This window comes from Sorex araneus, chromosome 2 (genome assembly GCF_027595985.1).
Source record: "Sorex araneus isolate mSorAra2 chromosome 2, mSorAra2.pri, whole genome shotgun sequence".
NCBI lineage: Eukaryota > Metazoa > Chordata > Mammalia > Eulipotyphla > Soricidae > Sorex > Sorex araneus.
The window spans coordinates 332297943-332318251 of NC_073303.1; the positions used below are offsets into that span (position 1 = coordinate 332297943).

A 20309-nucleotide genomic window follows, 5' to 3' on the forward strand; every position below is an offset into this window, starting at 1 on the left:
TGATGAATGGGAATCAGCAGTGTGTCTTGCAAGCGTGACATAGTTCCAGAAGCACAATTCTAAATCATCATCCCCAAGCTAATAGCATCAGTATCACCGGCGAATTTATTTGAGATCCAGGTTCTTAGGCACCCCCCTTTCCCACCTCCTGAAGTACAATCTGTTTTAATGAAATCTTCAAGTACTACCAATATACACCAGAGGTTAAGTAGCACTGCTGGAAGGCATTGAATAGACAGCCCACCGGCCCAACAGAACGATCAAACCTGAAAGTCAAAACTGACTCATTGTTCTAAACTGTTTCTCTCATCATTTTGCACTAAACACAGCCAAAGAACTCTTCTCACTGAAAAGCGGCAGTGTGTGTAAAACTACAAAGCAAGGAAAGAAATTTCAGCTGTGGCTTAATCCTCACGATTTACCCATCAAAAGTTACTGAGCACAGTTAAAGGAGTCTTTTATGCGCTGTTATAGTCCTTTAGTCACTGTTACTCTTCGGGGAAGTTACTAGTAAGACACACAGAGGGGAAGAGGTAAAGGAAGGAAGTATATGCTGTAAGGGTACTTCTTACAATGTGATTTTCACATTAAAATATCCACAGTCTTTGTCTTCTGCATTTCTAATCAAATCAATAAATGGAAAGTTGCCTTTTTATGGGTTAGCTCTGGAGTCACTTAGAGAAGTGTAGTGATTTACCCTGGACTAGAGTGTTTTTCAAAAAATTGAACTGTGAGCAATAAAAATTTATCTCCATTCCTCAAAAATGTCTGGTTTGTCTAGTTATTCCGTGGATGTTTTTCAAATCACCATGATAACTTCAAGATATATATCTGTTCTTATATATATCATTCACAAAAATAATTATATATGATTTAGTAATGATTATATAATTTTATCATGGTCATAGTCATAGAATTACCTACATTTTCTACTAAAGAGGAGAGTCCATTACAACTCGTGGCATGTCGGTTAACCAGTGGTGGGAAAGGATGGTCATCACGTGTGATGTTTGCCAATTTCCAAAGCTTAAGTACTTCCTCCAGGATTGACTTCAGGCTAATAGCAATTTGACATACAGCTCCCAAAATTCTTATGAATTGAATGGACTCTGGCAGGCCATCAGAATGTACTTGCAGTACACTGGTGAAAAAATACTTTTTTTTGTTACGTTTGAATTGTTATAAATAGGTCCAACAATGGCTGAAACAAATAGATTTAACTGGATTTAAGTGTTTTATATAATTTATCATAAAAATTTTTATCAAAAGTATCATTGTAATCAACATAATGGAACTTAATTTGAAAGAGTGAGACACAGTGTGTAAGCTATGTATGTTCAGATCATATTAAATACAAGTGTAAAATATAATGATATTCAAAGTATCTATTTGCTGAAAACGTATGCTTGATTTTTAAATGTCACTCATTCTATAGTAAGGTATATGTTAAAAGTATTCTTAAGTATTCTTTGTTACAGAATTTGAACCAAAATATAAAAAAGATACTTCTGATATGATGCTTTTGGCTACTGTTATTAAAACTTGACTTTTCTTCCATTTTTCTTATAGGTATTCAGGAAGGAACTCAATGTACCAAATGTAAAAATAGCTGGGCACTGAAGTTTTCCATCATATTATTATACATTTTGTGTGCCTTATTGACAATCACAGTAGCCATTTTGGGATACAAAGGTAAGTACTCTTTCCTTTCTCCCTTCAAATAGCAGACTTCCAGTTATTAATTTATATACAAATAAATATTTGCAAGTATAACGTGTCCAGTTTAGATGCAAAAACTCAGCAACATAGCAACACTCTGAGCCCCATCTGTGTCTTGAGCTTTCTGTCACCATGGGACCCTAAGCAGTGTGTTCATGTGGGGAGGGCAGGAAGGGAAATGGAAACAATAATCATGGTTCAGGGGCCCGAAAAGTAATACAGCTGGTAAGGTGCTTGCCTTACATGCAGCTGATCTGGGCTCGATTCCTCACACCCCATATGGTCCCCTGAGCCCACCATAAGTGAGCCCTGAATGAAGAAAAAGGAGTAAGCTCTGAACGCTGTCAGGTATGAACTCCCCCCCAAAAAATCATGGTCCTCCCTGAGTTATAAGTACTTTCCTTTTTGTTGCTATTCTCCACTTATTTCTAGCTACTCCCTCTTGTTTGTCTTTCCCCACCCCCAATCTTATTTTGAAGAGGCCCCATAAAAAGCCAGGAATCAACACACAAAAAACTAGATTGACAGACACTAAACCAAACACAGGATCTCCAAAGTAACAATTTACTTCACTCAGGGTTTAGCCAACTAATTCCCTTTTTCCCTCTTTAGCATATTTACTATGGCTACTATTGTTTATATAGCCCCGTTAAAAATAGTGCGTTCTAGAAATTAAACACAGAGATAGCACCTCAACTGTACTTTATGGAATGTTAGACATTCTTTCAACATGTCTGGTTTAAGGTCAGCGGATTATTTTTGCCTGAATCCTCCAGACTTGCAGACTAATGGGTTCCCCTCACCCCAGCTTTGTCCCAGACACCACAGGTAGAAGGTGTCATGATTCAGAACCACCAACTATAGAAGCCCTTTTACAGAGAACAGCCGTGGAAGCCTTCCTGTCAAAGACACAGGAGACAGACATGTCAACTGTTTTTCAGCAAGAGGCAGATGTGGGGATCTGCTGAGCTTCAAAACCTTCACTCAGCTGCCATCTCAAGTGCCTCCCACAGAACTGACAGATTAACAGTGAAGAATTTCTACACTTCCCGTCTCGGTTCCTTGGCCCATAGTCTTGACCTGAGGAGACAGGGATTCGAGCTGAATTCCTTCCAACTTGGAACTCCTCCCACTTCTCTCCCAGTGTTTCATGGTTTCTTGAGGAAACATCATGTATTGGGATGAGAATGAATATGGATCCAGATGATCATTGTTCAACGCACAGTTCTGCCTTTATTAAGTAATTTCTGGCATGCCAGGCATCTGAGTGCTGTGTAGCCTGGATATGAATCACAACCTCCTAGAATTTTATTTATCTTAAAATGGCAATAATAATAGTACCACTTTTCCGGGTGATTGGAGATGAGCAAAGATGATACCATTGATATCATCTTTATCTGTTATTCATCCCAAAAGATAGTTGCTGTGATCCTTTTGTTCCTTCATCATAACTACACTTAGATGGCCCTCAGAATGATGGCACATGTTGTATTCCCAGTATTGCACTGGTACAGCAGATAGGCATTTGCACACAGCTGACTCAGCACCCCAGATGGTCTGCTGAGACCACCAGGAGTAATTCCTGAGTGCAGAGCCAGGAATAACCCCTAAGCACCACTGGCTTTGTACCTAAAATAAAGAACAACAACAACAACAACTTTCAATTTAGGGCCAGGTGTACCTCGGTGTACAGCACTTGCCTTGCAAATGTGAGGACCTAAAATCAATGACTGGCACCACCACACAGACACACAAACACACACACTGCACACACACACTATATTTATCTATATCTGTACATACAAATATATATACACACATACACACATGCACACATGTAGATAGATAGATAGATAGATAGATAGATAGATAGATAGATAGATAGATAGATAGATAGATAGATAGATTCTATGCTTTTAACTACCACCTATAAGGACAGAGAGGGTGGGTGGGAGATTATGTTCATTCAGTAGTACACTGACTGATTTGAATTCAAGCAATGAGAATGTGGGTGATTACCAGATTATTACTTTATCCATTTGTGATGATTGCGCTAATGTAGAATTAGTCAGGTACAGTGTATTATAAGAGGATGAGGGAAGGAACCTCCCAGGTAATTCAGCTTGTTCTCTTTCTTTGCTATATGACATCAGTATCTTTGTGTCTCAATTCTTTGTGATTTTTTTACAAGTAAACCCAGATAAAGAGGGACCTTGAAGTCAAACAGCCACTTAATGTGACTATTAAAACAGGAACTGGGGCTGTCCTGTTTTACTACAGGAGCAGAAGGCATGCTCTCCTAACCATCAAGCTGCTGTACTGTACCACACTGACTTTTTTTAAATTCCATTTTATTTATCATTGTCACTACTTTGTCATCTAGATGTGTGAAGCCTTCACTTGCTACCTCTCCTTGTCACTTTATCCTTGTCCCAAGATTGCCTATTCTGCCTGGGGATGGTGCTAGAGATTGCACCCTGCAATGCAAGTTCTCTTCCCTGCCCCCAACTTCCAGACGATTCTTTATTTCTCCTTTCCTGTCATAGAGCTGCAAATTAGGATATAACCAAGTTCCTTCTGCACAATTTGCTGAACAAGCCAGAGCACTGCTGAGTCACCCAGATAGGGCGGTAATCACAGCAGTGATCATGAGGCCTGTCAGCTACCTCAAAAAGTGTTTTCCTGGAAAAGTACAACTTGGTGCATTCTCTGCCCTGGAATGTTCAAGTTCTTGGAGCTTCCATTGCAAAAGCCATCTGTCTAAATTCCAATGGATTGTGAATTCCCCAGGATATTCCTTGAACAGGAACATTCTACTAATTTATCTTCCCTCTCCTCAGGCATCCATCTCAAGGTAATTAGCAATTAGAGAAAGACAGAAATCCTAATCTTTTCCTATAGGACTTTCCTCTGACTCAGCATTCCTCCTCCTAAATGTGTAACTTGCTACTAAGCTGTGCTGAAGTTGATAACGATATAAAATCAAGCTTTCAAATTTTTAATCAGTTCATACACTGCCCCAAAGCAAGTTGGCAGTGATCTTGAAATGGCTTTTGTGGGGAGGGGAATGATGAGCATTGGTTTTAGGGAAACACTTGGCAGTACTCAGAGCTTACTGCTGGCTTTGCATTTAGGGATCACTCCTGGTGGGGCTCTGGTGACCTTTTGGGTGCTGGGGGTGAAATCCAGTTCAGTCACATGCAAGTCAACCACCATAGCCACTGTACTATCTCTCTGACCCCTGAAAATGGTCTTTAAATCATAATTAAATAGCTCCTAGCTCCTGTGTGCAAAAACAAAATATACTGTAGCTCTTATGAGAATAACGCCCTCCACCCTGCCATCAGATATTCTGTGTTATTTGTTGCACAAGGGGGACTCATCCTAAAAGGTGCTCAGGGGGCCCAGGTGCCACTCGGTGATGGATGGTCACCTGGCCTGTGATTCTGAACCAAGGAGAGGTGCTGCCCTGGCCCTGTAGTGCTAAGGACCACAGGGCCACTCCTAGTGATACTGGGATCAGGGGGCTCTCTGTGGCTCTGGAGATCAAACTGATCAGGCTCATGCCTTATACTAGCCCACAGCCCATTTTTGTGTTTTTCTATTGAAATTGAACTTATCATGTTAAAGGGAGAAATGTTCCTGCTTCTTTCTGTGGGAATGTTATTGGTATTTTGGAAAGTTCCCAGAGTCAACAAAGGACTTTAATTCCCATTCATTCTTATAAATCATCTAGTACAGACTCTCCTGAGTATGAGGCTGGAGCTCTCTACTCTGGTCTTATCCTCCGTTCTCAAATGCTAAGAGCAAAAGCTGTATCTTTTGTTCTTCAATGTCTAGACTTATGTTGCTTATGATATTTTTATTGGAGGAAAATAATAATAATAAATGAGAGAAATTGTAGAATTATTGAGAAAGCATGAATTTTGTGGTAGATGGGTGTGGGTGCTCTACAAGCAGTGCTCAGAAGCCTCAGGGGCCCCACCCTGGATTCTCAGCCAACGGTTTGATGTAAGAGCCTGTGGATGAGAAGAAAGTCAGACTTTTGTCTATAGAGCTCTGGCCCGATATCCCACTTGGATGTGTATGAACTGTGTGGTTCTGGAAAAGTTCCTGGACATTTCTGGGCCTCAGCTTCTTCATCAGTAAAATAGGAGCCATCAGGACTCACGGTAGTGTTGGTACGATGCACCTTGCACAGAAGAAGCATTCAGGAGAGACTGTCATGATAGCACTGCTGAGACAGCCTGAGCTGGTGTGGTTTGGACACGGACCATCAGAGAAAGATTAGCATGAAGTGATGATAAGGTTTGACATGGCCCTTCAAGACTTCCACCCCAGGAAGACGTGGGGGTATGGTGCTGCCAACAGGTCAAATTGTACCTGTGGGGCGAGTGCATCAGCAGTCTGATGGTGCCTTCAGGCTTTCTGACACCCCAAAATTGCTGCTGTGCCTTTGGCCAGACCCCAACAACTTGGGACCAAGTTTACTAAGAAATTAAATGGCCAAAAGTTGTGTATGTGGGAGCCACACCCACAAACCACCTCCAACACAGCTATACAAGCTCATTTATTGGCCTTATCTCAGAGACCCATAGATAAATCTTGAAAGAGATCAAAAGGCACAATTAATCTTGGACCTGCGCATTGCTGAACAGACTGGGGTAAATTGGAAGGGGGCGAGTTGGCCTGGTGCCCTGCTGAAGCAAAGCCCCCAGCAGCCACTTGCATCCACAATCCAAAATCGCCACTATACCCCCAGCCTGAATCCACCGTCTCAGGACAGACCTCACCAAGATATAATCTGTTGAAAATTCTGTTATACAGGTTTTATGACTGAAATCTCCAGGCTTTCTTGGAGTTGGGGTGGGCTACCTCCCCCCACTTCCCAGTACTCAAGGAAGCACTGGCAGTCACCCCCACAAACCAACTCCACCACCACCATGTAAGGTCTACTATTGGCCTTGCTTTAGAGACCCATAAATAAATCTAGAAAGAGATCAAAAGCCACAGTTAAGCTCAGACCTGTGCAAGGCTGAACATACTGGGGTAAGTCGGAGGGGGATGGGTTGCCCAATCAGAGCCCAAAGCAGCCACTTGCTTCCACAATCCAAAATTGCCGCCATACCCCAGACCTGAATTCACCGTCTCAAGACAGACCTCACCATGATATAATCTGCTGAAAAATTTGGTATGCGGGCTTTGTGACTGAAATCTCCAGGCTTTCTTGGAGTCAGGATAGGCTACCTCCCCACACCTCCCTATACTTCCAGAAGCCTCAGCAGTCACATCCACACCGCAAAGCTTCCACCCAATTGAAAAGCGACTCCAGATTTACCATTCCAATAAAAATACTGAATGCCCTGAACAAACACCATGACCTCTTAGCACCTATATTGCAAACCATAATGCACAAAAGGAAAAGGAGAGAGAGAGCAAGAAGGAAAGTGCCTCCCACAGAGGGAAGCTTAGTGAGGGTTTGGGGGATGGTGTTGGGGAAATGGGGGACATTAGTGGTGAGAAATGTGCACTATGGGGTGTGGGTATTGGATCATTTTATGACTGAAACCCAATTATGAACAGCTTTGTAATGGTCTATCTCAAGGATATCCAATTAAAAAAATTTTAAAGAAAATTAATGTGGAGTTCATGCCCAATTCAATCAGCTTAATCAATGGCTGAATAAATAGCAATACTCCTACATTTAAAAACAAACAAAAAAAAAAGGAGGGCAGTGTGAGAGGTCAAGAGATACTCTCAAAGCATTTTTCAAGAAAACTTATTGACAGATTGTCCTGAAGAGCAAGGCTTTGTATACTTTGGTTTTTGTTTTGTTTTGTTTCATTTGCTTTTGGGCCATGCCTGCTGATGCTCAAGGGTTATTCCTGGCTCTGCACTCAGGAATAATCCTTGTGGTGCTTGGAGAACCATATGGAATGTCAGGGGTTGAACACATGCAAGGCAAGGCAGTACTCACTGTACTATTGCTTAGGTCCCAGCTTTGTGTACTTGAAAAAGGATAGCTCTTCAGGTGTAAAAGCTAAGGCACTGGTCTATGGAAGAAAATCTCTCTCTGTTAAGTTTCCAGTGATGGGGAGCCTGTGAAAGCACAGAAGACTAATGTTCGTTTTCTCATGTGAGAGAGAGCTGACAAACTGATATCCACGTATGTGGAAACTGGGACCTTCTGGGGGTGAGATGGGAGGGTTTTGCCACTGTTTCCCAGACTGATTTGGTACTAATACATTAAAGACAGTGCAATGCTATGTGCTATGGCAGCACGTGTTGGTTCTGGGTCTCTGTCAGTCCAGTATTTCATGCTGGAGCAGCTCGAAGCATGGCAGCTGTCTGCCCACATCCTATTTTTACACACAGACGCACAGGTCTAGTCCAGGACTAGCTCATTAGCATGTTGGGCAAGGCAGGTAGGAACTGTGATGCAGAGAAGTGAACTTGAATAGGTTGTTAGTTTAATGAATATATGTGATCCTTTCATCTACACCGGCCTAAAAGATGGCTCCATGACAGTCTTGTGTTTTTGTAGAAACTAAAATGGAAGAAAAATTAGAGAGGGTAGAGAATGACTGCCTGCCTGCAGGGTTAGCGGTTTCCTTGGCTTCCAGGGGAAAGGGCCTGACGTCGAATCCTGTGTGCGGTTTGAGAACAGTGAGGTGTGTGTTTTGATTTGAGGATCAAAACTAAACCTAAACTTGTAAACATTCCACATTTCACTTTTTTAAGTCTCACTTTGCTAAAATGTAGATGAAACATTTTCTTCTTTAGTGTTTCCAGGGATTTAGGTGGAGGCATGCCTCTCAACCCGAAAACACAAATTATAACTACACCTCAGTGTCTACACAGTCATTTAAAATAAAAAGACAGTAATTATTCAGCAAAATGTCATACTCCCTACCGGTTCTGAGGTTTCCCAGAGGGTGTTGGTTTGTATGTTCATCTCATGACTCTAGCGCGGCCAGTGTTTCACAGGCCTCAGCAGCCCATATTTTCATTTATTTGAATAAATGGGTTGATGATAGGTATGTAGTTAACATGCCTACTCTGTGCTACACACTGTGCCAGGAGCTGGAGATAAAACAAAACACAAATGTTCCAGCCCTAAAGGACCAAATAGTAAACAAGCCACGGCAACACAGAGGTCAGCCCTGTAATCAAGAAGTGCTTGCCAAGAAAACTCTGATGATGCACTTAGCAAATAATTCCCACGGTTGGCTGATGAGCAGAGTCTGGGAGAGCAGAGAGGGCTTCACTTGGTGAATAGGCCAGGGGAGAACGTGGCAGGAGAGAGAAAAGCACATAGGAAGGTTCAGCTGAAAGAACATTCAGGGCAGTGCCCGCATTTCATTATGGTCAGACCAGAAGCCTGAGAGAGAGGAGCATGACAGGCTTCTCCAGAGAAGGTGCCAAGATCCACGAGCTGGTTCACTTTAGGTCAGACAGACACTTAAGGACTTCTGCTTCCTGGTAGGGGCCAAGTGAGCTTCATACAGTCATGCATGGTTAGAATACTTGATGAATGAAATGAGTCGCATCTGTTGGCTCACAACTAATAGAGAAAAAGTATTCATGCTTAAATAATAAAGTCATTATTTAAAAAGCTGTGATACAAAAGACAGTCTGATTTCCAAGATGCTTTGACGTTGAATCTCACAAGACTCACTTTTGGAAAAATACACTTCGATTGAACATTTCACAAAGAGCAACATGACTTTATGACAATAGAGACAGTGCTTTCTGAGAACAAGTAATAATAAAAGGTTTTATTTAATATTATATCATTAACATTTCTTATCCTATGCTATCAAGTAATGCTTGTTTTAAAAGTCTCGGTTGGGGAAAGAGGGATAGTACAGGGGTTAGGCACTGGCCTTGCATGCAGCTGACCTTGGCACCCAATATATAGTCTCTTGGGCACCCATACTACTGGGTGTGAAAAAGAGAGAAAAATAGTGAAAGTGAGAGGGGAGAGAGAGAGAGAGAGAGAGAGAGAGAGAGAGAGAGAGATGAATCTAAATTTGTAAATATTGGGCCGGAGCGATAGCACAGCGGGTAGGGCGTTTGCCTTGCACGCAGCCGACCCGGGTTCGATCCCCGGCATCCCATATGGTCCCCCAAGCACCACCAGGAGTAATTCCTGAGTGCAAAGCCAGGAGTAACCCCTGAGCATCGCTGGGTGTGACCCAAAAAGCAAAACAAAAATAAATAAATAAATTTGTAAATATTCCTTTTTTAAAGTTTCATTTTGCTAAAATGCAAGTAAAAATTTTTCTTCTTTGGAGTTTCTCAAAGAAAAAAAGTTTCTTTAGAGTTTCTCAAAGTCTTTAGTAAGTGATGCTTGCAGGCCTCTTGAGAAATGATGAACTGCATCACTTGTTACTAAGGAGAAGCTGGTCGTCAGCTCTAGCCGTGGAATTCACAGCAGATCATGGCAAACACTCTTGATTCTCTCCATTCTGGAGCAATATTGTGCATAGACTGAAGTTAGGTGCTCTACCATAGAATCTTCTGGAAAAGTGAGTCCTCCCTCCCAGGAATAGTAGAGAGTCTAATGAATGACAAAATTTTGGAAGTGATAACTGTTCTGCCTCCACCTATGGAAACTAATATAGAAAATCTTCCTTGTGTAATATAGGAAATCATATAGATTGAGGATTTCTATAATACATAAAAATTGATAAATTATTGGACTGGAAAGATAGTGCAGGGGCTAAGGTGCTTATCTTGCATGCAGCCAACCTGTGTTAGATCCCCAGCACCCCATATATTCCCACAAGCCCACCAGGAGTGATCCCTGAGTGCAGAGACAAGAGTAATCTTGAGCATCACTGGATGTGATCCCAAAACAAAAAAAAAAAATTGTTAAAATTTATAAATTAGTTTCTAAGAATTTCTAAAATATCCAAGACAATGCAGACCCCCAAGGATAATTAAGGATATACAACTCAAGCAAATAATAGAGAAGTTGTGACAAGTTGATTTCTAAAAGGATCACTCTTTCCAGGGCCTGAGAGGTAGTACAATGGGTAGGGTGCTTGTCTTGCACCCAGCCCCATCAAGAGTAAGCCCTGAGCACAACGGGGTATGTCCACCTCCCAAAAAAGAATAGCTTTTTTACATACTTAATTTCATTGGTAGTCTTTTTGTTTCCATGTTTCTTTTGTTCTGTATAATTTTATCTCTTGTTGAAACTGAAAAATAATACATATGCAGATGTATATTAATGCATTCATTTCCAAATCTCAGTTGTAGAGAAAATGGACAATGTTACAGGTGGCATGGAGACATCGCGCCAAACCTATGATGACAAGCTCACAGCAGTGGAAAGTGACCTGAAAAAATTAGGTAACCTGCAATGAGACTGAACCATAAAGTTGAATCCCTGACTCAATTTTGTTTGAGTGTCTGTATGTCTTTAGAGTAATAGTGCTGTAAAATTGACTTCATCCAGGAAGAAATTAAATTTTTGTGTTGTGTGTTAAATCTTTCCTCATGGTTTCATTCAAAAGCTTAAAAATATTTAAGTTAAGGAGCACTTTGGGAGTTGAAACTCACCTCACACTAACCCCTCCCCACTCCCGATAAAAACATGATTTTGTACTAAATAAAAATTACGGTTATTTCTCATCAAATTGAACTACAAATGCCCATTTGTGGACATTAAGTGCTCAGTAAATTCCTATTTAAAATATTTCAAACTGCTTTTAATTGTAAAGGCCAATTTTTTTAAATGAAAGATTTTAGCCTAGTCTAGCCTTTGATTTTTGTTTTCTTTTTAAAAGGAAGTTGGTGAGTTTAACAAACAGTAGATTATGTCCTTCTTTTTTTTTTTTTTTTTTTTTTTTTGCTTTTTTGGGTCACACCCAGCGATGCACAGGGGTCACTCCTGGCTCATGCACTCAGGAATTACTCCTGGCGGTGCTCGGGGGACCATATGGGATGCTGGGATTCGAACCCGGGTCGGCCGCGTGCAAGGCAAACGCCCTACCCGCTGTGCTATCACTCCAGCCCCCGATTATTTCCTTCTTGACACCATGCCCAGAACTCTAGAACTAGGTAAATTCCTCTTCCCTTATTGAGAAAATTTTTTAACTAAATCAATTGGTTTTAGTGCTCATCATCTTTTCAAACTCCTAAGGACCTAGACTTTATTGATATCTTGGTTTTATTAATACAGAGAGGTCTGAATAGAAGACAGGTTCTTTTAACTGAAATTCAGTAAATATCAATTAAGTCTCTTTGGGATTTTAACCTCTCCTGGACTCTTCCCCAGTCCAGCAATTTAAACAATAAATGTGTCTAATTTCAGGAGACCAGACTGGGAAGAAAGCTCTAAGCACCAATTCAGAACTCTCTTCCTTCAGATCAGACATTCTGGATCTTCGTCAACAACTGCATGAGATTACCGAAAAGACCAGCAAGAACAAAGATACACTGGAGAAGCTACAAGCAAGTGGGGACGCACTGGTAGACAGGCAGAGTCAACTGAAAGAAACTTTGGAGAACAACTCTTTCCTCATCACCACCGTCAACAAAACCCTCCAGGCCTATAACGGCTATGTCTCGAATCTGCAACAAGATACCAGCGTGCTGCAGGGTAACCTCCAGAGCCAGATGTATTCTCATAATGTGGTCATTATGAACCTCAACAACCTGAACCTGACACAGGTCCAACAGAGGAACCTCATCTCTAATCTGCAGCGCTCTGTGGATGACACAAGCCAGGCTATCCAGCGAATTAAGAACGACTTCCAAAATCTGCAGCAGGTTTTTCTTCAAGCCAAGAAGGACACCGATTGGCTGAAAGAAAAAGTGCAGAGCTTGCAGACACTAGCTGCCAATAATTCTGCCTTGGCCAAAGCCAACAACGACACTCTAGAGGATATGAACAGCCAACTTAACTCATTCACAGGTCAGATGGACAATATCACCGCAGCCTCACAAGCCAACGAGCAGAACCTGAAAGACCTGCAGGATGTACACAAGGATGCAGAGAACAGAACAACGATTAAGTTCAGTCAGCTGGAAGAACGTTTTCAACTCTTTGAGACAGACATTGTGAACATCATTAGCAACATCAGTTACACAGCCCACCACCTGCGGACGCTCACCAGCAACCTGAATGAAGTCAGGACCACTTGCACAGATACCCTGACCAAACACACGGATGACCTGACCTCCTTGAATAACACGTTGGCCAACATCCGTTTGGATTCTGTTTCTCTCAGGATGCAACAAGATATGATGAGGTCCAGGCTAGACACCGAAGTTGCCAACTTATCGGTGATAATGGAAGAAATGAAGCTGGTGGACTCCAAGCATGGTCAGCTCATCAAGAATTTTACAATACTACAAGGTAAGTGAAGATTCTGAATTTCTGTTTGTGTTAATCACCTATTGGTGTATAACAAATTATCCCAGAAGCAAGCAATTTAAGACAATGAACATTTGTTATCCCATTGTTTCTGTGGATTAGAAGTGGCTTAGTGGTGGTTGTGATTCAGGATCTTTTATGAGGTTGAATTTAGATGTCTAAAGGGCTCCTGGAATCTATCATCACAGTGACTTGTCCACACAGCTCTGGGTAAAAGGTTTTTCACATATTTTTTCTATTGACAAGAGGCCTCAGTTCCTTACAATGGGACTTGGTTACCTATAGAGCAGGTGGTGCAAGAGCAAAAAGGAAGCCACAAGGTCTAACTTCAGAATTCATGTCCCATCACTTTTGTCATGGTCCAGGCTAGTTCTTTTCAAATAAGTCTATAAAAGGCTGGAGCTATACAGTGGGTAGGGCGCTTGCCTTGTACTAGGCTGACCCTGGTTTGATCCCCCAAACCACATACAGTTCCCTTAACCGGCCAGGAATGATCCCTGAGTGCAAGAAATGACTAAACCCTGAGTACCACCAGGTGCAACCCCAAAACAAAACAAACAAAACAACAAAAATAAAGTCCCAACAACAACAAAAATAAGTACAATCCACACTCAAGGGACGAGAATTAAGCTTCTTGTATTTTTTATTTAATTATATTGCATTATATAATTGCATTATAACATTATCCAAGTTTCTGATGTCCATTGTTAAAAATCAACATGAGGATATATTACATTAAGTTGATCACTAGAGTCCAGTTCTATCAGACCCAGCTCCACTATATAACAAGTGACCCCTCTTGCCTGGTGTACCCATCTCTCTTCTCTCTTATTCATTTCCTCTAGTAACTACTAATTGGGCTGGTACTCCCAATGTTTATTTTTGTTTTTTAAAGTTCTTCTACTTCTTTTATTTCTCTGTATATCACACAGGAGTGAAATCATACAGTGTTTGTCTTTATTTGACTTACCTTATAAGCTTAATATCCTCTAGGTTCATTCACATTGTAAATGGCAGATTTCATCTTTTATTATAAGCTTTATTCTTGAAAGAAGGAAGTATAGCTAAGAATTTAAAGACAGTGCTCCAAGGCTCAAAGTCCTCCAAGCACTAAGTTCAATGTTTGTTGGATGAGTGGTTGGTCCATTTGGATTTGCTGAGTGCCTGACTTTTTTTCTGAGCCATTTTAATGCTATCCCCTGAAATAAGACTAATTCTTTTAGATCACAAAATGATTAAAAATCATTAAAATATTCCTGTTTTCAAGAAATGAGTGGCTGACCGCTTCAGTTGCAGAAGAAGAAAATTATGTATAAGATCTGATCATATAAAATTGAGTTTTACTCTCATCTGGGCCCCTCATATCAAAGTCATTGATTCGGTCTATGCAAATTTGTAGCAGCTGTACATTAATTGTATTTCTAGTCATAAGTTATTACCATGGGTTTTAACTTGAAAATGCTGTGTAGAAGATGCTGTGTACTGTCCTCTAGTGTCTATAAGGAAAACCAGATGGTCTTTGCCCTTAGGTTACTTCAAGCCAAGAGTATTTTAAGGCATCAAAAGATCAGCTGTAAGCAAAGGTAACCCTGATTTTTTTTAAAGGGGCTAAAGGCAGATTCATCACACTATGTAAAATGGAGAGTTTGTCTTCAAGTCCAAAAAAAAGATTAAATAAGAAATTATTAAAAGGATAACGCAAGCCTTCAGGAAAGCTGATTATCAGATGCATTCTCTAAGATGCAAGCAATGACCCACTCTTGTTTCCTTACACCGAGTTAGTAAATGTTTGAAGCTGAGAGGATGAAGAACCGCCTATCGAGATTTAACCAAAGCTTTTGGCAGGGAGATTTTTTTTTTTTTTTTTTTTTTGCTTTTTGGGTCACACCCAGCGATGCTCAGGGGTTACTCCTGGCTTTGCATTCAGGAATTGCTCCTGGCAGTGCTTGGGGGACCATATGGGATGCCGGGGATCGAACCCAGGTCGGCCGCGTGCAAGGCAAACGCCCTACCCGCTGTGCTATCGCTCCGGCCCCTTGGCAGGGAGATTTTAAAGCAAAAAAAATGGGGGGAAAGATACTGGATTGCCACACAGTGAGACGGATCTGTGGATGTTCTGTATTGCATAGCAAATTCCTACAGATTTAGCAGCTTGACACGTCCATTTCTCTTCTCGTAGTTTCCGTGGCTTAAGAATCTGAACACACATTGATGAAGCCTGTGCTCAGGGTTGCATGGAAGGGCAATGACAGGGGACAGATCCATTTCTGCACTCTTCCAGGATCTTGATCAAATCTATTTCCTTGAGATATTAATATGACGGTTCCTCTTTTCTTTTGGTGGGAGACTGCTTTCAGCATCCAGAGGCCACCCACAGTTCCTCCCTCACCCCTGCAGCCTCCTCACAGGCAGCAGGCAGAGTGGAGGCTGACATGTGTACCTAGTCAAGAGAATGACATCCCCACACCTCTGCCATATTCTGTTGGTTACAAGTACACTCAAAGGGAAGAGATTACGCAGGGGCCTGAGACACACCCTGGGATATGGCTGTCACCTTGGTTGAATGGCCATGTCCAGGCATACCTCCTTTTTATTGTGCTCAACTTTATTGTGATCTGCAGATACCCACACACAGGTCATTGTTTACTAGAAACTCCACAAGTGAAAGGATTACAAATTACAGCTGGGGAGTGGCACAGTGGTAGATCACTTGTCTTACATATATAAGGCTCTGGGATTTGATCCCTGGCACCACATACATGCAAAGAAATTAGAACTTGCAAGAGGTTTAGATGATGGCTATTAATTTTTTTATTTAAAAAAATACTTATTAATTTTTTAAAAATTTTTACTAGTGAATCACCGTGAGGTACAGTTACAAAGTTATGAACTTTCATGTTTGCATTTTGTTTACATCCCTCCACCAGTGCCCATTCTCCTCCACCAATGTTCCCAGTATCCCTCCCACCACCCCCACCCCAACCCCCACCACCCCACCCTGCCTCTGCAGCAGGGCATTTTTTGTTCTCTCTCCTGTTAGATGTTGTAGTTTGCAATAGAGGTATTGAGTGGCCATTATGTTCAGTCTACAGTCTACTTTCGGCACGCAGCTTTCAACCCAAGTGGGTCCTCCCAACATTCTCTACTAGGTATTCCCTTCTCTATCTCTGCTGCCTTTTCCCCCAGCATGTCAGGCCAGTTTCCAAGCTGTGGGGCAGATCTCCTGGTTCTCATCTCTACTACTCTTCGGTGTTAGTCTCCCATTCTGCTACTTTATATTCCACATATGAGTGCGATCTTTCTATGTCTGTCTCTTTATTTCTGACTCATTTCACTCAACATGAAACTTTCCATGTTGATCTACTTAAAAGGTTATTAATTTTTAAGCAATAAAATTATTTTTCATTAACGTTTGGATTGTTTTGTTGGACATAGAACTATTGCATGCCTCATTGATTACAGTGTGATGTAGATATACCTTTGACATGAACTAAGAAGCCAGGAAATTCATATGCCTCACTTTGTGGTGGTCGTCTGGATCTGAACCTGCAATATCTCTGAGGTGTGCTTATATAAGGAATAGGAACTCAAAAAATGCTAAAAAAGAAAAATATTAAGAATGGAAGTTTAATCAAATAGAGTCTGATGCAGAGTGAAGTCAGTCAGAGGTAGAGTGACACAGAATGATCGCTCTCATATGCAGTTTATAAAGAAAAATTATGGTGGCATAACAAATACCCAAAGACAGTGGAAATAAAGAACACGAGAACTGGTATTCAGTAGGAAACCTGCCACTTGAGGGGACTGGAGGATAGGACAGGGAAGGGGCAACCTCCATGGTGGAGGGAAGCAGCCAACCAGGAAGAGGAGATGGTGCTGAAAGGTGGTAACATCTTATGTATGAATCCCTATCAGTAACAGTACTGTAAACCACAGTGCAAAAGTTTATATTAAAAAAGAGAGTCTCTCGGGGCTGGAGCGATAGCACAGCAGGTAGGGTGTTTGCCTTGCACGCGGCCGACCTGGGTTCTAATCCCAGCATCCCATATGGTCCCCTGAGCACCGCCAGGGGTAATTCCTGAGTGAAGAGCCAGGAGTAACCCCTGTGCATCGCCGGGTGTGACCCAAAAACAAAAAAAAAAAAAAGAGAGAGTCTCTCATAGAAACAGACAGGTGGGTGGGATGCAAATGGGGTTGGGGAAAGGTATAATTGGAAGAAAGTGGGCAATGGTGAAGGGGTCAGTGCTGAAATATTGCATACTTTCCCAAAATCCAATCTTGAATGACTTTGTAACTTCACAGAGACTAAATATAAATGCACCATAGCACTGTAGCACTGTTGTCCCATTGTTCATCAATTTTCTTGAGCGGGCACCAGTAACATCTCCATTGTGAGACTTGTTGTTACTGTTTTTGGCATATTGAATACGCCACAGGTAGCTTGTCAGTCCCAAAGGAACAGTCAAGAAGTATCTGTTTGCTGTAGGTATAGTGGATTGTATGAGCAGAAATTGAACACACAGTCTGTCAGGATTAGCGTGTGTGCTGGACAGTGCTGATGAATGGGTCTGAGGGGTCAGAGAACATTAAGACACATGTCTTCTGAGGTTTTAGCATAAGAATGAGGTGGACAGTGATGCAGATTCAGAAGGTACAGAAAAAGAGAGGCTCATGGAGACAGATTCATGAATCACGAATCACGAAATCCCGTTAATCATCGATTTCTTGAGCGGGCTCAGTAACCTCTCATTCGTCCTTTCCCTGAAATCTTAGAAGTCTCGATCGACTCCACTCGGCCCTTCAAACAGTGTCACACTGGAGGCTCTTTCAGGGTCAGGGGAATGAGATCCAGCTTGTTACTGAATTTAGCATATGAATACACTATGGGAAGCTTGCAAGGCTGTCCCATGTGGGCAGGAAACTCTCAGAAGCTTGCCAATTTCTCCCAGAGAGAGAAGCAGGCTACAAGATATCGCACCACCGGCCGCTTTGCAGCCACGTGCTTCTGGGAGCTTGATTTTAAGTCTCTGGATGTTGGCCGTTGATGAGATTACACACACCTGTGTTTCTCTGCCAGTACCTTCATGCATGAGGCCTGTCCGAACATGTGAAGAGGGGCCTCGAGCATGGCTGTAGCTAGATTCTGTTAGTTTTCAGCCGCTGGGAGCTCTGCTCAGGGTGGGGAGGGAACCTGGAGCCCATCCCCTCTGAGGGGTCCCGGGGAAGACAGCCAGGCGTGCGGACAAGAAACTCTCTGGAGTCTCTTGCCCGCACACTCAAGGAGACAGATTAAGTGAAGAAATCTATCAGAATGAGGTTTCTCACTCACTATTTATTTTTCACATTAACTTTTCCCTATCACATTTATCCTCGGCCCTGTTGTTCCCTGCACTTTCTGTGTGTGAGTTGACCTACAAAACTTCTCAAGGCAACCCAGCAACCCCCTTCCTATTCAGCCGAGTGTAGAGGGCAAAGCAGGACAGTGAATAAAGCAAAGTGGATCAAGTACAGGCCCCCATTTCTCTCATTGCCCACTCCATGCCTTCTTGCTGCATTTTCCCAGATAGACTGCTGTCTGAGGTCCTGTGAGGGCAAGCATTCCAGGAAATAGAAGCAGATATGGCCAATTGATGACAGGTATCACTGTATTACTGTCATCCCGTTGCTCATCAATTTGCTCAAGCAGGCACCAGTAATGTCTCCATTGTGAGACTTGTTGTTACTGTTTTTGGCATATTGAATATGCCATGGGTAGCTTGCCAGGCTCTGCCATGCGGACAAGATACTCTGCCATGCGGGTAAGATACTCTCAGTAGTTTGCCCAAATCTCCAAGAGGGACAGAGGAATTGAACCCAGGTCAGCTGCATGCAAGGCAAACGCCCTACCTGCTGTGCTGTTGCTCCAGCCCTTTGGTGAGAGGTACTGATTAAAAAATACCCACTTATTCTGGCCTGGAGAGATAAGATAGTACAGTTGGTTAGGCACTTGCCTTGTATGTGCTCAACCCAAGTTTGATCCCAAGAATTCCATAAGGTCCCCTGAGCACCACCAGGAATAATTCCTGAGTGTAGAGTCAGGAGTAACCCTGAGCATTGCCGGGTGAGACAAACCCTGAAAAAAAAAAATCAAACCATTTGTGGGGCTGGAAAGATAGCACAGGGTTCACAATCACCTTGCATGCTACTGAACCTGGGATGATCCCTGGCATCACTCGAGATGATCCCTGAGCATAGAGCGAGGTATGGCCCCAAAACAAAATAAACAAACAAAAAAAATTGTATGAGTATTTCCATGACTTTCTAAAAGCCTGTTTTAAACATGAGGTCAAGAATCCAATTATTTTCAAAATAATTGTCAAAATAGATTTTTAAATTTCCCTTTAGTTTGTATGTTCCTTTGCCCCTCATAGAAGCACAATGACACGTTGACACTGTTTAATAATGTTTAACAGCTATCAATAACTGTTACAGATATTTAATAACTAAAATTTTTAAGAAGAAAAATATGTCAGAAGATAAAGAAGATAAGTTTTTCTTTATCTTCCAGCCTTACCACTAGCATGTCTTATACTGAGTCTTGGACCAGAGCCATAGCATAGCAAGTAAGGCTCTAGCCTTGCACGTGGCCGACCTACTTTTGATTCCCGGCATCCCATATGGTCCATCAAACCTGCCAGGAGTAATTCCTGAGTGCAGAGCCAGGAGTAAACCCTGAGCACTGCAGTGTGACCCAGAAACAAAAACAAATAATAATAATAATAGCAAAAACTGAATCTCCAAGATTTTGAAAGGAGTAAGAAGGTGGCTTTCTACTTCTTTTTAAGCATCAGCAGCTTTGTTGGGGAAAAAATTGTAATTTTTTCTTCTAAGTAGAACACAGAGCTGGACATCTACACCGCAAAGCAGAAATGGTGTAGTGATGCAATATTCCGTCCACGTCCAGATCCTTGCTTAGAGAATGTTGTACTCAGGGCTCTCTGTGGGTTCTAGAGAGCAGAAGGCAGGTCTTGCTGGCGTGCGGGCAGAGACTGCTTCGATTCTGTCTCAGTTGTATTGGAGCTTTTTGCAAGTTTTTGATGCCTTTACCAGCAACGTGGTATGCTGGCATTATAAAACACAACCAAAGAACCACCCACTTGGTTTTGAAAGCAAGCCTTAAATTTATTCTACTTGTGAATTGCATGTGCTCCCACGAGTAGTA

The 20309-nt window shown here is 42.0% G+C and overlaps 1 protein-coding gene across 3 annotated transcripts in view; it reads left to right on the forward strand.

The window, feature by feature from the left end:
- COLEC12 (collectin subfamily member 12) overlaps positions 1-20309 on the forward strand; it is a 202534-nt gene that overhangs the window by 160098 nt on the left and 22127 nt on the right. For all 3 annotated transcript variants that reach the window (XM_055126971.1, XM_055126973.1, XM_055126972.1), the window contains 3 exons: positions 1570-1692; positions 10981-11079; positions 12044-13090. In XM_055126971.1, coding sequence (XP_054982946.1) covers positions 1570-1692; positions 10981-11079; positions 12044-13090 — 1269 coding nt within the window. The remainder of the gene's footprint in view (positions 1-1569; positions 1693-10980; positions 11080-12043; positions 13091-20309) is intronic.